This window comes from Rhinoderma darwinii, chromosome 9 (genome assembly GCF_050947455.1).
Source record: "Rhinoderma darwinii isolate aRhiDar2 chromosome 9, aRhiDar2.hap1, whole genome shotgun sequence".
Taxonomy (NCBI): Eukaryota; Metazoa; Chordata; class Amphibia; order Anura; family Rhinodermatidae; genus Rhinoderma; species Rhinoderma darwinii.
Genome location: NC_134695.1, coordinates 33962687 through 33979648, shown reverse-complemented (window position 1 = coordinate 33979648; position 16962 = coordinate 33962687). Strand labels below are relative to the sequence as shown.

The 16962-nt window shown below is 42.3% G+C and overlaps 1 protein-coding gene across 1 annotated transcript in view; it reads right to left on the bottom strand.

The window, feature by feature from the left end:
• SLC6A2 (solute carrier family 6 member 2) overlaps positions 1–16962 on the bottom strand; it is a 167231-nt gene that overhangs the window by 16688 nt on the left and 133581 nt on the right. The window contains exons 11-12 of the mRNA XM_075836917.1: positions 15049–15149; positions 392–559 (exon numbers count right to left, since the gene is read on the bottom strand). Of these exons, the coding sequence (XP_075693032.1) occupies positions 392–559; positions 15049–15149 (269 nt within the window). The remainder of the gene's footprint in view (positions 1–391; positions 560–15048; positions 15150–16962) is intronic.

The following is a 16962-nucleotide window of genomic DNA, read 5'->3' as shown; positions in this document are numbered from 1 at the left end:
TTAAAAAAAAAAACATGAGCATATCATGGCAGATAGAGGTAAGAAAATTCTTGAACCCTTTTATTTATTTTTTGTAAATATGAAAGATATGGAGAAACACAATCCCCAAATACAGCAGTGTAAACAAGAACTATCTGTGGTTGTATATCTACACCTGGGGAATGTGATATGCACCCTCTGATAAAGTCAATGGCCACATCTGGTTCCCTGATAGCGTGGCAGGTTGACCACCACTGGTCTATGGCATTATGTAATTGAAGTCCATATGCAACATACGTGAAATGCAAAGTTACATAATGTGCTAAGTTATGACCTAAATAAAAAAAAAATATGATCCACATTCAAGTAAAAGGAATACAGTAAAGTATCTTCTGTACTGTAAAAGGTTTACCGTTTTAAAAGACCCTTTCACTGTCGCAAATTTGTAGACGAAATAGATAGGCACTAATAACATGGATGACAGAGCAACGGCCCATCCAGTGCGATTTGCCCATGGAGGAAAGCGGTAGTCATCATATTGCAAAGGGTTGTAAGTCACAATACTAGCAATCACGACAAACTTCCAGGAGAAAAAAAAGAGAGATATGTGTTAATTTGGCTTTGAGTTTTGGGGAAAACAATACTTAAAAATACCTGAAATATTTACACTTAATTGTTTACATTTTATTGAATCTTCCTTGAAATTTCATGTTAAAGTTGCAATCTCCAATTATGCTGTTTGTTCATCATAAAAAAACAATCTGCACATGAGGGTAAAATATAGTGTAACATATCATTTAAACTAAGAATTATAATAAAAAGTAATAAAAGACTAAAAAAGTAATAAAAGTCTAAACAAAAAAGCTAAGGGGGATTTAACAACTTTTCTACGCCAGTTTTCTGGTGTAGAAAAGTGGCAAATGTCACAAAAAATATTATAAAATCGTTTCTAAAAAGTGGTCGGAGATTAGCAAAAGGGGCAAGGACATCCGCGGCCCGATGCATTTACCATAATTTACGCCAGAAACTGGCTTCTGGCTAATGCAGATTTCACTCATTGGCGCACGGACAGTCAAAGATGCATCAAATTTATTAAGAGGCGTGCGCCACTTCAAACATATGTTGCATCTTACTCCAGCTTATTTCCTATTAAGACTGGCATATGAAACACCAGTCTTAAGTAATTTCTCTTATGTCTCTACTCCTTCTATATTGTGTTCATAGTGTATATTGCATCAGGGTAGGTAACATATCACTCTTTTAGTCATCTCAGCAGTGGCTCTAACAACCTCTCCGCAGAGCTGCCACTTCTGTCCTGGCCATGTTGAACCGACACACACAGCATGAGCCAATTGGCAGGCAGGGATAGAAAATATCTGCAGTGGTTGGCAGTTGTAGTATTTCCTATTCTGCCTGCCAGGTAGCTTACAATAGTGCTGCTCGGTTGTCATGTTGTCACGGCCAGCACAGGCTTCAGCTGCGGCCTAGTAGGGGACATTAGATAATGTCTGAAATGGCAGCATCCAAATAAGTAAACATTTGTAGAGACAATTTTCTGGCATAATTGTAATGAAAAGAATAGCATTTAGACAACACAATATTTTTACGACACCTACAACATGTTTGGGGAAAAAAGGACGTGGCTTTAAAGTCTCACTGTATGAGAACTTTCTACGACTTTTCACTGGACTGTTGTTACTCCAGTATTAGTAAATGAGGCAGAAAATATACAAAATATATATTGAAACCTTGTCACTAGTGTGAACACATTCTAAGACTGGCACATACCTTTTCATGATATAACAAATAAGCTTTATTTGGATGCAACTGAAAAATCTGAATGCATCACCTATATTTTTTTCAACTAATGTAAATTCAGATAGTGAAACATAATCTATTTTTATAATGGTTTTATTTTTTGATGGTAGTTTTTTTTTAATTCTATTTTCTGTACATGATTATGTGGGTTATATTGTCTGAGTTGCTGTTAACAGCATTTAGAGAGATGCTTTACAGCAGTCACATGACCCATCGGAGTCTATGAACAGGAGGAGACCCATTGGCTTCTATGAGAGAGTTTTCTAGGCATGCTCTGTGACCTGTGCAGAGGTCACTGTGCGAGGAGGGGGGGGGAACCTGTGTCCATCACCTATTATCAATGGTGGATGACTCCTGAGAAGTGATCTCTACAGAACAGGAAGGGTAAGTCTATTGTGAGGCTCTGTGGCCAGAGTGAAAACAGCAAGATTTAGGAACTGTTTTTAACCCCTTAAGGACGCAGCCTAGTTTGGGCCTTAAGGCTCAGAGCCCATTTTTCAAATCTGACATATTTCACTTTATGTGGTAATAACGTCGGAATGCTTAAACCTATCCAAGCGATTCTGAGATTGTTTTCTCGTGACACTTTGGGCTTCATGTTCGTGGTAAAATTTGGTCGATATATTCAGTGTTTATTGGTGAAAAATTGCAAAATTTAGAGAAAATTTTGAAAAAATTGCATTTTTCAGAATTTAAATGCATCTGCTTGTAAAACAGACGGTTATACCACCCAAAATAGTTACTAGTTCACATTTCCCATATGTCTACTTTAGATTGGCATCGTTTTTTTAACATTCTTTTATTTTTCTTGGACGTTACAAGGCTTAGAACATAAACAGCAATTTCTCATATTTTTAAGAAAATTTCAAAAGCCTTTTTTTTAAGGTACCTCTTGAGTTCTGAAGTGGCTTTGAGGGGCCTATGTATTAGAAACCCCCATAAAACACCCCATTTTAAAAACTAGACCCCTCAAAGTATTCAAAACAGCATTTAGAAAGTTTTTTAACCCTTCAGGCATTTCACAGGAATTAAAGCAATGTGGAGGTGAAATTTGCAAATTTCATTTTTCTTGCTGAATTTCAATATTATTCCATTTTTTTCTGTAACACAGAAGATTTTACCAGAGAAATACTACTAAATATGTATTGTCCAGATTCTGCAGTTTTTAGAAATGTCCCACATGTGGCTCTAGTGCGCTCGTGGAATAAAACACAAGCCTCAGAAACAAAGGAGCACCTAGTGCATTTTGAGGCCTCTTTTTTATTAGAATATATTTTAGGCAGCATGCCAGGTTTGAAGAGGTGTTGAGGTATGAAAGCAATGGAAACCCACCAGAAGTGACCCCATTTTGGAAACTAGACCCCTCAAGGAATTCATTTATGGTTGTTGTTATCATTTTGACCACACCGTTTTTTCACAGCACCTATTTGAATTGGGCTGTGAAATTAAAAAAATGATATTTTTTCCATTAAGATGTAATTTTTGTTCAAAATTTCTTATTTTCACAAGGAATAAAACACCCCATTTTGTTGCCCAATTTGTCCTTAGTGCGGCAATACCCCATTTGTGGTGATAAACTGCCGTTTGGGCCCATGGGAGGACTCAGAAGGAAAGGAGCGCTATGTGTTTGTTGGAGTCCAGATTTTGCTGGATTGGTTTTCGGGTTCCATGTCGCATTTGCAGAGCCCCAGAGGTATGAAAGCAATGGAAACCCACCAGAAGTGACCCCATTTTGGAAACTAGACCCCTCAAGGAATTCATTTATGGTTGTTGTTATCATTTTGACCACACCGTTTTTTCACAGCACCTATTTGAATTGGGCTGTGAATTAAAAAAATGATATTTTTTTCCATTAAGATGTAATTTTTGTTCAAAATTTCTTATTTTCACAAGGAATAAAACACCCCATTTTGTTGCCCAATTTGTCCTGAGTGCGGCAATACCCCATTTGTGGTGATAAACTGATGTTTGGGCCCATGGCAGGACTCAGAAGGAAAGGACCACCATTTGGCCTACTGGAGCTTTTCTTGTGCTAAGTCATGTAGGCAGAAGCCCCTGAGGTACCAGTACAGTTAAAACCCCCGAGAAGTGACCCCATTTTAAAAACTACACCCCTTAAGACATTCATCTAGTGGTGTAGTGAGCATTTTGACCCCACAGTTATTGTGTAAAAGGTAATGCGCAGCAGATGGTGCAAAGTGAGATTTGCAATTTCCTATGCATATATGCCATTTCAGTGTCTGATATATTGTGCCCAGCATGTGCCACTGGAGACATACACCCCATAAATTGTAATGTGGGTTCTCCCGGGTACGGCAATACCCTACATGTGGCTGTTATTAGCTGACTGGGCACACGACAGGGCTCAGAAGGGAAGGACCACCATTTAGCCTACTGGAGCTTTTCTGGTGCTAAGTCATGTAGGCAGAACCCCTGAGGTACCAGTACAGTTGAAACCCCCGAGAAGTGACCCCATTTTAAAAACTACACCCCTTAAGACATTCATCTAGTGGTGTAGTGAGCATTTTGACCCCACAGTTATTGTGTAAAAGGTAATGCGCAGCAGATGGTGCAAAGTGAGATTTGCAATTTCCTATGCATATATGCCATTTCAGTGTCTGATATATTGTGCCCAGCATGTGCCACTGGAGACATACACCCCATAAATTGTAATGTGGGTTCTCCCGGGTACGGCAATACCCTACATGTGGCTGTTATTAGCTGCCTGGGCACACGACAGGGCTCAGAAGGGAAGGACCACCATTTAGCCTACTGGAGCTTTTCTGGTGCTAAGTCATGTAGGCAGAACCCCTGAGGTACCAGTACAGTTGAAACCCCCGAGAAGTGACCCCATTTTAAAAACTACACCCCTTAAGACATTCATCTAGTGGTGTAGTGAGCATTTTGACCCCACAGTTATTGTGTAAAAGGTAATGCGCAGCAGATGGTGCAAAGTGAGATTTGCAATTTCCTATGCATATATGCCATTTCAGTGTCTGATATATTGTGCCCAGCATGTGCCACTGGAGACATACACCCCATAAATTGTAATGTGGGTTCTCCCGGGTACGGCAATACCCTACATGTGGCTGTTATTAGCTGCCTGGGCACACGACAGGGCTCAGAAGGGAAGGACCACCATTTAGCCTACTGGAGCTTTTCTGGTGCTAAGTCATGTAGGCAGAACCCCTGAGGTACCAGTACAGTTGAAACCCCCGAGAAGTGACCCCATTTTAAAAACTACACCCCTTAAGACATTCATCTAGTGGTGTAGTGAGCATTTTGACCCCACAGTTATTGTGTAAAAGGTAATGCGCAGCAGATGGTGCAAAGTGAGATTTGCAATTTCCTATGCATATATGCCATTTCAGTGTCTGATATATTGTGCCCAGCATGTGCCACTGGAGACATACACCCCATAAATTGTAATGTGGGTTCTCCCGGGTACGGCAATACCCTACATGTGGCTGTTATTAGCTGCCTGGGCACACGACAGGGCTCAGAAGGGAAGGACCACCATTTAGCCTACTGGAGCTTTTCTGGTGCTAAGTCATGTAGGCAGAACCCCTGAGGTACCAGTACAGTTGAAACCCCCGAGAAGTGACCCCATTTTAAAAACTACACCCCTTAAGACATTCATCTAGTGGTGTAGTGAGCATTTTGACCCCACAGTTATTGTGTAAAAGGTAATGCGCAGCAGATGGTGCAAAGTGAGATTTGCAATTTCCTATGCATATATGCCATTTCAGTGTCTGATATATTGTGCCCAGCATGTGCCACTGGAGACATACACCCCATAAATTGTAATGTGGGTTCTCCCGGGTACGGCAATACCCTACATGTGGCTGTTATTAGCTGCCTGGGCACACGACAGGGCTCAGAAGGGAAGGACCACCATTTAGCCTACTGGAGCTTTTCTGGTGCTAAGTCATGTAGGCAGAACCCCTGAGGTACCAGTACAGTTGAAACCCCCGAGAAGTGAACCCATTTTAAAAACTACACCCCTTAAGACATTCATCTAGAGTGTAGTGAGCATTTTGACCCAACAGTTATTGTGTAAAAGGTAATGCGCAGTAGATGGTGCAAAGTGAGATTTGCAATTTCCTATACATATATGCCATTTCAGTGTCCGATATATTGTGCCCAGCATGTGCCACCGGAGACATACACCCCATAAATTGTAATGTGGGTTCTCCCGGGTACGGCAATACCCTACATGTGGCTGTTATTTGCTGCTTGGGCACATGGCAGGGCTCAAAAGGGAAAGATGAGGGGGATAAGCTGTGCGGAGTGCATCAGGGTAAATTAAAAATCAAGGGATGTATGGTAAATTTTAAAACAATCTTTCATACAGAGCCCTGGTTTTTCGGGACACGTGTCGCATTGGTATGTTGTGTCCTTCCTTATCCCCCTCTTATAGCACACTTTGCACCTCTTTTGACTTTTTCCCTTCTTGCCAGTTTGGGGAACTTCTCCTGGAAAGTGTTGCCCTGGTACGATGCGTGTGGCCTCGCTTCCAGAAGTACTGGGTGCCCCTCCTTCCTGGTCGCCAAAAATTAGGTTCTTTATAACCACCTCTTGAAATTCCAGGAAAGTTCCCCTCTGGCCTGCACATCGACGTAGCACGTACGCATTGTACAATGCCATCTGTATGATGTGCACGGCCAGCTTCTTATACCACACCCTCGATTTCCGCGTAGCGCTGTAGGGCTTCAGGACTTGATCTGACAAGTCCACCCCTCCCATGTACCTATTGTAGTCCAGGATGCAATCTGGTTTGGGGGTCTCTGTACTGGTACCTCGTACAGGTACATGGGTACTGGTGTGGCCATGTATTGTTGTCAATACAAGGACATCTCTCTTGTCCTTGTACTTGACACACAATATGTTGCTACTAGAATGTGCCCTGCTCTCACCCCTTCTGAGTGTTTGCCCAAGCAGTGTTTTAGGGAGGCCTCTAAGATTTTTTCTAGCAGTGCCGCATGCCGCAGTCCTTCTGGAAGCGAGGCACTTGAAGAGCGGGACGCTGGTATAAAAATTATCCAGGTAGAGGTGGTAACCCTGGTCCAGCAGTGGGTGCACCAAATCCCACACAATTTTTGCGTTAATTCCCAGTAAGGGGGGGCATTCTGGGGGCTGAATACTGCTGTCCTTCCCTTCATATATCCTGAATTTATATGTATACCCTGATGCACTCTCGCACAGCTTATACAACTTCACGCCATACCTTGCCCTCTTACTTGGCAGGTATTGGCGGAATTGAAGCCTCCCTTTAAAATGTACCAGGGACTCATCAATGGAAATACACTTCTCGGGGGTGTATGCTTGGGCAAACCGGGCACTGAAATGGTCTAATAGGGGTCTCAGTTTATATAAACGGTCAAAACTGGGGTCATCTCGGGGTGGGCACTGCTCATTATCGGCATAATGTAGGAAGCGAAGTATTGCCTCATAACGCATCCTGGACATGGCCATACGGTACATCGGGGTGTGGTATAGGATGTCCGTGCTCCAGTAGGTCCTAATGGATGGCTTTTTTAGAAGCCCCATGTTCAAGAGCAGTCCCCAGAACTTGCCCAACTCTGCTGCGTTTACAGGAGTCCACCTCTGGGATTGGGCATAAAATGAGTTGGGGTTCTTGGTGATATACTGTTGGGCATATAAATTAGTCTGGGTGACCATTAGCTCTATAAAGTTATCAGTGAAGAAGAACTTGAAAAAGTCCATCTCACTGAACCCTGCCGTGTTAAATTTGATGCCTGGGCTGCCCGTGTACTCAGGGATTTGGGGTTCATAATGGTCTGGTGTGGGCGTCCAAATGGGGTCACTTCGCTCAGGGGTATCACTTGTTGTGGGGTCACTTCTCTCAGGGATTTCTACTATGGTGGTGGTCCTGGGGCGTCTCCTAGGGGGTCCCTCCTCTTCATCGCTGGATGAGGAGGTAGACAAATAAAATAGTGTATCGCCATCCGACGAGTCTGTGTCGGAGGCCAGAAATGCATACGCCTCTTCAGCAGTAAATGTCCGTTGGGACATGCTTGTTGTGCGAAGACAAAATTTATATACTGCAAAAAAATAAATCCCTAACTGGGAGCAATAGGATAGCACAACTAGCACAAATGTGTGTTTTGTTTTTAGAGAGCAAGTGGACTTCCCTGACACTAAAGCTAACTAGGGCGAGGGTTCCTAACACTAAACCTAACTAAATTTTATGTGGACTTCCCTAACGCTAAACCTAACTACGGCGACGATTCCCTGACACTAAACCTATCTAGATTATTTCAAGCTTCCCTGACACTAAACCTAACTACGGTGACGGGTGCCTGACACTAAACCTATCTAATTATTCCGAGCTTCCCTGACGCTAAACCTAACTACGGTGATGGATCCCTAACGCTAAGCCTATCTACGGTGACCGATTCCTGACGCTAAATTCCCTGACACTATACCTAACTACGCTTTTTGACGGTTCCCTGACACTAACTAACCCTAATACTAAACTAACCAGTTAAATTTTCAAAATTGGCTAAACTAACTATTTTTTTTTGTTTCTTTTTTTTCTTTTTATATTTTTTTTTTTGTTTTATGTTTTATATAGAAAAAAATGAAAAAAAAATCCCCAGGGACCAAGAAATGTGGTCCTGAAGACTGAAAAGTGGTCAGTGATAGGAGATCACTGACCAAAAAACGTGGGTAGAACTCAAAGAGGAAGGGAACAGGAGTGGGTAGTGGATGGGGTGGTGGGAAGCAAAAAAAACGTTGTTTTAGAAACTTTTTTTCACTTTTTTTCACTTCTTTTCTCTCTGACTCTCTGCTCACAACCGATCTCAACGCCTCGCTAACTCCAACAGGGCGTTCAGGGCGGTTGCAGCAGGATGTGAGGTCAGAGAGAGGAAGTGACGAGAATGATCGCTGCTATTGGCTAGTTACTCACTGACTAGCCAATAGCGGCGATCGGCGAGGCGGGACCATAGTAAATGGTCCCGGCCCATTATGCTGTGATAGCATGCTGTCAGAAACAGCAGCTATCACAGCTCAGGAACGCCGGGCTCGAGCACTGCTGTGCTGAATGAGACCGATCGCTGCTATTGGCTAGTTACTCACTGACTAGCCAATAGCGGCGATCGGCGAGGCGGGACCATAGTAAATGGTCCCGTCCCATTATGCCGTGATAGCCTGCTGTCAGAAACAGCAGCTATCACAGCGCATGAACGCGCCGGGCGCGCGCACCGCTGTTCTAACTGCAAGACGTACTATTACGGCATGGAGCGCGAACGATAGAGCTGCCATGACGTAATAGTACGTCAAGGAGCGGGAAGGGGCTAATACTAAACTAACCAGTTAAATTTTCAAAATTGGCTAAACTAACTATTTTTTTTTGTTTCTTTTTTTTCTTTTTATATTTTTTTTTTTGTTTTATGTTTTATATAGAAAAAAATGAAAAAAAAATCCCCAGGGACCAAGAAATGTGGTCCTGAAGACTGAAAAGTGGTCAGTGATAGGAGATCACTGACCAAAAAACGTGGGTAGAACTCAAAGAGGAAGGGAACAGGAGTGGGTAGTGGATGGGGTGGTGGGAAGCAAAAAAAACGTTGTTTTAGAAACTTTTTTTCACTTTTTTTCACTTCTTTTCTCTCTGACTCTCTGCTCACAACCGATCTCAACGCCTCGCTAACTCCAACAGGGCGTTCAGGGCGGTTGCAGCAGGATGTGAGGTCAGAGAGAGGAAGTGACGAGAATGATCGCTGCTATTGGCTAGTTACTCACTGACTAGCCAATAGCGGCGATCGGCGAGGCGGGACCATAGTAAATGGTCCCGGCCCATTATGCTGTGATAGCATGCTGTCAGAAACAGCAGCTATCACAGCTCAGGAACGCCGGGCTCGAGCACTGCTGTGCTGAATGAGACCGATCGCTGCTATTGGCTAGTTACTCACTGACTAGCCAATAGCGGCGATCGGCGAGGCGGGACCATAGTAAATGGTCCCGTCCCATTATGCCGTGATAGCCTGCTGTCAGAAACAGCAGCTATCACAGCGCATGAACGCGCCGGGCGCGCGCACCGCTGTTCTAACTGCAAGACGTACTATTACGGCATGGAGCGCGAACGATAGAGCTGCCATGACGTAATAGTACGTCAAGGAGCGGGAAGGGGCTAATACTAAACTAACCAGTTAAATTTTCAAAATTGGCTAAACTAACTATTTTTTTTTGTTTCTTTTTTTTCTTTTTATATTTTTTTTTTTGTTTTATGTTTTATATAGAAAAAAATGAAAAAAAAATCCCCAGGGACCAAGAAATGTGGTCCTGAAGACTGAAAAGTGGTCAGTGATAGGAGATCACTGACCAAAAAACGTGGGTAGAACTCAAAGAGGAAGGGAACAGGAGTGGGTAGTGGATGGGGTGGTGGGAAGCAAAAAAAACGTTGTTTTAGAAACTTTTTTTCACTTTTTTTCACTTCTTTTCTCTCTGACTCTCTGCTCACAACCGATCTCAACGCCTCGCTAACTCCAACAGGGCGTTCAGGGCGGTTGCAGCAGGATGTGAGGTCAGAGAGAGGAAGTGACGAGAATGATCGCTGCTATTGGCTAGTTACTCACTGACTAGCCAATAGCGGCGATCGGCGAGGCGGGACCATAGTAAATGGTCCCGGCCCATTATGCTGTGATAGCATGCTGTCAGAAACAGCAGCTATCACAGCTCAGGAACGCCGGGCTCGAGCACTGCTGTGCTGAATGAGACCGATCGCTGCTATTGGCTAGTTACTCACTGACTAGCCAATAGCGGCGATCGGCGAGGCGGGACCATAGTAAATGGTCCCGTCCCATTATGCCGTGATAGCCTGCTGTCAGAAACAGCAGCTATCACAGCGCATGAACGCGCCGGGCGCGCGCACCGCTGTTCTAACTGCAAGACGTACTATTACGGCATGGAGCGCGAACGATAGAGCTGCCATGACGTAATAGTACGTCAAGGAGCGGGAAGGGGTTAATATAGATGATAACAGAAAAGTAAAAAATAAAATAAAAATCACTCTTTAAAAATATGTATAACATAAAATCTTGATTCTTTTTAAATTATTTAGAATAATTGTGATCAGTTACAATTGGTACTCTCACAGTCATTATACCATGACCACTATTACTATTAGGCCCAGTTCCCTCTGAGTTTTTTGGTGCTGTTTTTGACGCGGAAACCGCATCAGAATCAGCGCCAAAAAAACATCCAAAACCGCCTACCATCGATTTCAATTTTAGCCGGTCACGAGGAAAAAAAGCGGCATGTTCTTTCTTGAAATCAATGGGAGCCTGAGAAAGCATTTTTCGCTGCATTTTTTGTCTGCGGCCCTCAATTGCCGCAGGTGTAAAAGGCTGCGGAGACAGCGGCAAGAAAGTGCAGGCAGGTCAAAATCTAGCTCAAATTCCTGAAGGAATGTGTGAATATGGCCTTAGACTGTACTACCACATACATTTCCTACCAACATCCTGCATAATTTCAATGGTATGATGCTCCCACCCCATTTGATGATGGGGCACGGATGGGGGGAAGCTTTGATCGGCAGGATTATAAGCTGCACAGTATCTGATATAGCTTAATGATTGACTCATTGTATGCTTATTTTAATGATATGCTGGGTTTAAGAGAAAAAATTTACATAAATTGAGCAATATTCTTAATTTTTGCATAAGCTTTGACCACTGGTGAAGGCTAGGCATCACCATGTTCTTGCTGGTGAGGCACCAGTAAAAAAAGATTGAGAAGTATAGAGTATATAGTATAGCATAGTACGTATATAACAATGTATTAAAATCAGAAACATCACAAGGCTTAAAAAAACTAATTGAAAATCTGATGTTAAATGACATCATTTTATACATCAGAAAAACATGCAGCAAAAAACACTAATGTAAAACTAGCCTACGATTACTGTCATGTACTTATACGGTTAACACAAGGAAACTTGTATATAAAATGTATTTACTTTAACCTATTACTATTACTTGTGGAAGATCATCGGGTTAAAAGTTACAATACTAAGCTCATGGTAGAATATTTAGCTTTGGGCTACTCAGCCTTGGACTTCTAAGGAGCAAAATATCTGCATTAATTTGAAGGAAAGAAAAATTATGTCAGAGGTTACCCTGCAGGAAGTGATGAGAAATCCTTAATATCACAAATGCTAAATCCATTCCGGCAGGTGACCATTAGCTACAGCATTAGGGGGCACTCACTGGCTGAGGTTACAGACAGAACCTTACAGAAACATGATTCTTATATTTTTCTTTAAATACGCGGACGATGTGGACAGTTTTTTTTTAGCAAATAACTATTATATGGAACACATAAAAAGCATTAAGTGTTAAAAAAATAGAAAATGTTGTTTTACTCATATTTTTTGGAAATATTTAGCAATCTCCACTGTTGACCACAGATCTCGCCTATCTAAGCTGTACAATAGAGTATATATTACATTTGTAATGATCGTCTTCCCCCTGTGTTTAAGAAAAGTAGCCATGTTCATATGTGGGGGATTTGTTGTAATTTTCAGTGCGGATTTTGCATTGAAAAAGTGAATGCCCCATTTTCAAATCCATAGTATGCCCTATATGTTACGGATTTCTTCTGTAATTTTGGTGTGGATTTTCGCAAAGGATGAAAACCACAGCATAGCTGCTGCAAAATTTGCATGGAACACTGCACCCTGAACATACATTTATACAGATATGTCCACCGTTACCTTTGCTTGAATTTAGTAAAGGACTCCAATTTCTCATGAAACCAATTCAATATAATATCGCGACATGCTAGCAAAACCTTTGACAGGCTGCAAATGACAGCACATGGTTGGCCACACATAGACATATACTAGTATACCACAGACATCTCGCAAAATCATGTTTTTTTTCAAAGCTGGTCAACTCGCGCCACACATTTTTAGGATATGTTGCGATATGAGGAGATGTAAGTAAGGACAAATGTAAATTTTTTTTGCCCATGGGCCTCTATCAACCTTAATTGAGCCATAATTATTCCATTGCAGTGACCATTATTAACTACATTTTTTATTAACTGATGCAGGGGCACAGATAACACACATGCAACCTGTAAAACGTGGGCACTATAGGTAAGGGGGACCACTGCCACTTTAAAAGCAGCTAGCACTGTCCTAATGTCTATTAGATTGTGAAAAAGATACTGAGATAATGAATTTTATAGCTCATGATTACTGGTGCATGGTAAGGCCACTTGCACATGTTGCGCAAATGCAATGGAATCTACATCCAGAATTTCCGTGCGGAAATTATGCAGCGTATTACAGCAGCAAAGTAGATGGGATTTAACATATTTGCGGAAAACGTGAAATTGGCTCTCCAGAATTTAAATCGGTGTAAATTGTCTTGCGGTGTGGATTCTCAATCTGCAGCATGTCAATTTATCTTGTGTAAAGGCTGCGGACTTTACGCACAGGAAATTTCAGAGGGAAATTTCGCAGAATTTACGCTACATGTGCTGGTGACCCTAGAGAGATATGAGGGAGGTGCTCTATGCGGAGCTATTGGAGAGCAAGAGGAATTTTGCTGATTTTGCACAGGGGCCCTATGCTGTCTGTGTCCGCACATTAATGGATCGCAAACTGTCACTTTACTATTATCAGTACGTGCTTGCTGGGAAGCTAATTCAAAAGTGACAAACAATATGATGGCAGAAAGGATATAATGGAAACAATTTCACCTCTTCCACGTTATGAACCCACTCCTTCTTTAAGTTCACAAATACTGCAGCAAAATACTGTCATTTGAATGAGACCTTAAATAAATTTGTATTGCTTTTTTAACAACAAACTATACTTCTACATAATATGCTAACATAGTATAAAAAATGTTCATAAAAATGTAATGTATTAATTATAAAATAGGGTAAGAAATATATATTTGTAATATATTATTAAATACATTACATTAACTTACATTGTTTTTTTTCTCATAGGAGCCCCAAAATGATAGTGTAACACATGAATTAAATTATATTTATAAAAAAAAAAGTATCTTAGATTATGTCATGTATATACATGTGTGGCCGACAATTCAGATACCTCATGACTGCTATTGGAGAATACTTCGGGGATGGGTCTGCACAAAGACCATACACCCATAAAGAGCGTCTTAAGGTGAAGATTACAAAATCCCTTAGGCTACATTCAGACTTTTCAGTTTTTCACATCCGAGGTGCACCCGTGTGGAACGCGTTGTCACGCATCGCCCATAGACCAGAGTCTATGGAGGGATGTGTGAAGCGCAAAAATATAGGACATGTCCTATTTTTTCACGGACCCTTCACGTGCTCCATTGAAACAACGGTCGTGTGAATGGCCCCATTGAAGTACATAAGTCCCTGTGACGGCCGTTGTTTTAACGGCCGTCACACGGACTACATATAAGCTTGTCTGCATGAGCCCTTAAACTCCATTCCCTGGTAGCCAAATATAATAGTGACACAGTGTTTCCATGCTCCCGTCCCGAAGACTAAATGTTACAGTGATCATGCGTTTTATTCACTAGAGGGTGTATACACCAGGAGTGCCCAACTTGCGGCCCACAATGTCAATCTGTGGCTCCCACAACCATCGGGCCAAAGTGATGGCAGATCTGTTCTCTCTTCTATTCACCAATCATAGATATTAGTGCAGATCCTGGAAGAGAGATGTGAACGCCTTCTGGTGAGAAGAGAAGAGGAGTGACAAGGAGCAGGGCCGGAGCAGGGAAACTGTTAATGGTGCACTGTGTGCTTTGCTGTAATGGGTTCACTCTGTGGCTTTTCAGAGAAGAAGATGAAACGCAGAGGTGGGAATTGTGCAACAGTCGGCTGTTTCTGCCTTCTCTCTAAAGGTGGGAGACTTAAAAAATGGAACCCCCACCTGTCAGACATTTATGGCATATAAATTGGTTTAATATGCCATAAATGTGGCAGATGGGAATACCCCTTTACATTTTATACCAGCCCTTGGGATTGGTATGGCCCTTAGACCTGAAAAGGTTGTGCACTCCGTACTAAATTGTGTAATTTTGCGTTTTTCTGGGATCATTTTTAACTTCTATAGAACTATATGTCTCTCCAGCCAATTGACCCATAATAACATGCTTTTTTTTAAGAATGTAGGTAACAAAAATCAATAAATAACTATTTAAGGGACAAAATAGCCAGAATATGGATCTAAAAATGTGTTCTGATTCTTGTTCTGTTTTTACTAACCAGAAGGAAAGCAGGGCTGACAAATTTCCAGCATAGTCTCCAGTAAAGACCAGGCTTAAAGCCAAGCATCCTGTAAATGTCATCACTAAATCGGTCCACACCTGAAACAAATTCCAAGACAAGTCATACTAACAGAACACATTATGGAAGAAGAAAAATATGTTATGAAAAAACATTACTATTAAAATTACTTTTATTTGTCATTTTTTACACTTGACATACAAATTCAAACTACAGTGACATTTTTTAAGGAGTAAAGAGGACCTGTCAGCTCTCCTGTGTGGTGTAATATTGAGGATCTGTCAGCTCTCCTGTGGGGTGTAGTATAGAGAACCTGTCAGCTCTCCTGTTTGGTGTAGTATAGAGGAGCTGTCAGTTCTCCTGTGTGGTGTAGTATTGAGGAGCTGTCAGTTCTCTTGTGTGGTGTAGTATTGAGGAGCTGTCAGCTATCCTGTGTGGTGTAGTATTGAGGAGCTGTCAGTTCTCTTGTGTGTTGTAGTATAGAGGAGCTGTCAGCTCTCCTGTGTGGTGTAGTATAGAGAACCTGTCAGCTCTCCAGTGTGGTGTTGTATAGAGGATCTGTCAGCTCTCCAGTGTGGTGTTGTATAGAGGATCTGTCAGCTCTCCTGTGTGGTGTAGTATAGAGGATCTGTCAGCTCTCCTGTGTAGTGTAGTGTAGTGTAGTGTAGTGTAGTATAGAGGATCTGTCAGCTCTCCTGTGTGGTGTAGTATAGAGAACCTGTCAGCTCTCCTGTTTGGTGTAGTATAGAGGAGCTGTCAGCTATCCTGTGTGGTGTAGTATAGAGAACCTGTCAGCTCTCCTGTTTGGTGTAGTATAGAGGAGCTGTCAGCTCTCCTGTTTGGTGTAGTATAGAGGAGCTGTCAGTTCTCCTGTGTGGTGTAGTATTGAGGAGCTGTCAGTTCTCTTGTGTGGTGTAGTATTGAGGAGCTGTCAGCTATCCTGTGTGGTGTAGTATTGAGGAGCTGTCAGTTCTCTTGTGTGTTGTAGTATAGAGGAGCTGTCAGCTCTCCTGTGTGGTGTAGTATAGAGAACCTGTCAGCTCTCCAGTGTGGTGTTGTATAGAGGATCTGCCAGCTCTCCAGTGTGGTGTTGTATAGAGGATCTGTCAGCTCTCCTGTGTGGTGTAGTATAGAGGATCTGTCAGCTCTCCTGTGTAGTGTAGTATAGAGAACCTGTCAACTCTCCTGTGTGGTATAGTGTAGAAGAGCTGTCAGCTCTCCTGTGTGGTGTGGTATAGAGGTTCTGTCAGTTCTCCTGTGTGGTATAGTATAGAAGAGCTGTCAGTTCTTCTGTGTGGTGTATAGAGGACATGTCAGCTCTTCTGTGTGGTGTAGTATAGATGATCTGTCAGTTCTCCTGTGTGGTGTAGTACAGAGGACCTGTCAGCTCTTCTGTGTGGTGTAGTATAGAGGACCTGTCAGCTCTCCTGTGTGGTGTAGTATAGAGGACATGTAAGTTTTCCTGTGTGGTTTAATAAAGAGGACCTGTCAGCTCAACTGTGTGGTGTAGTATAGAGAACATGTCGGCTCTCCTGAGCGGTGTATTATAGAGTATCTGTCAGGTCTCCTGTATGGTGTAGTAAAGAGGACCTGTCAGCTCTTGTTTGTGGTGGAGTAAAGAGGACCTGCCAGCTCTCCTGTCTGGTGTAATAAAGAGTACCAGTAAGCTTTCCTGTGTGGTCTAGTATAGAGAACCTCTCAGCTCTCCAGTGTGGTGTAGTATAGAAGATCTGTCAGTTCTCCTGTGTGGTGTAGTAAAGAGGACCTGTCAGCTTTCCTGTGTGATGTAATGAAGAGCACCTGTCAGCTCCCCTGTGTAGTGTAGTATAGAGAACCTGTCAGCTCTCCTGTGTGGTGTAGTATAGACAATCTGTCAGCTCTACTGTGTTGTGC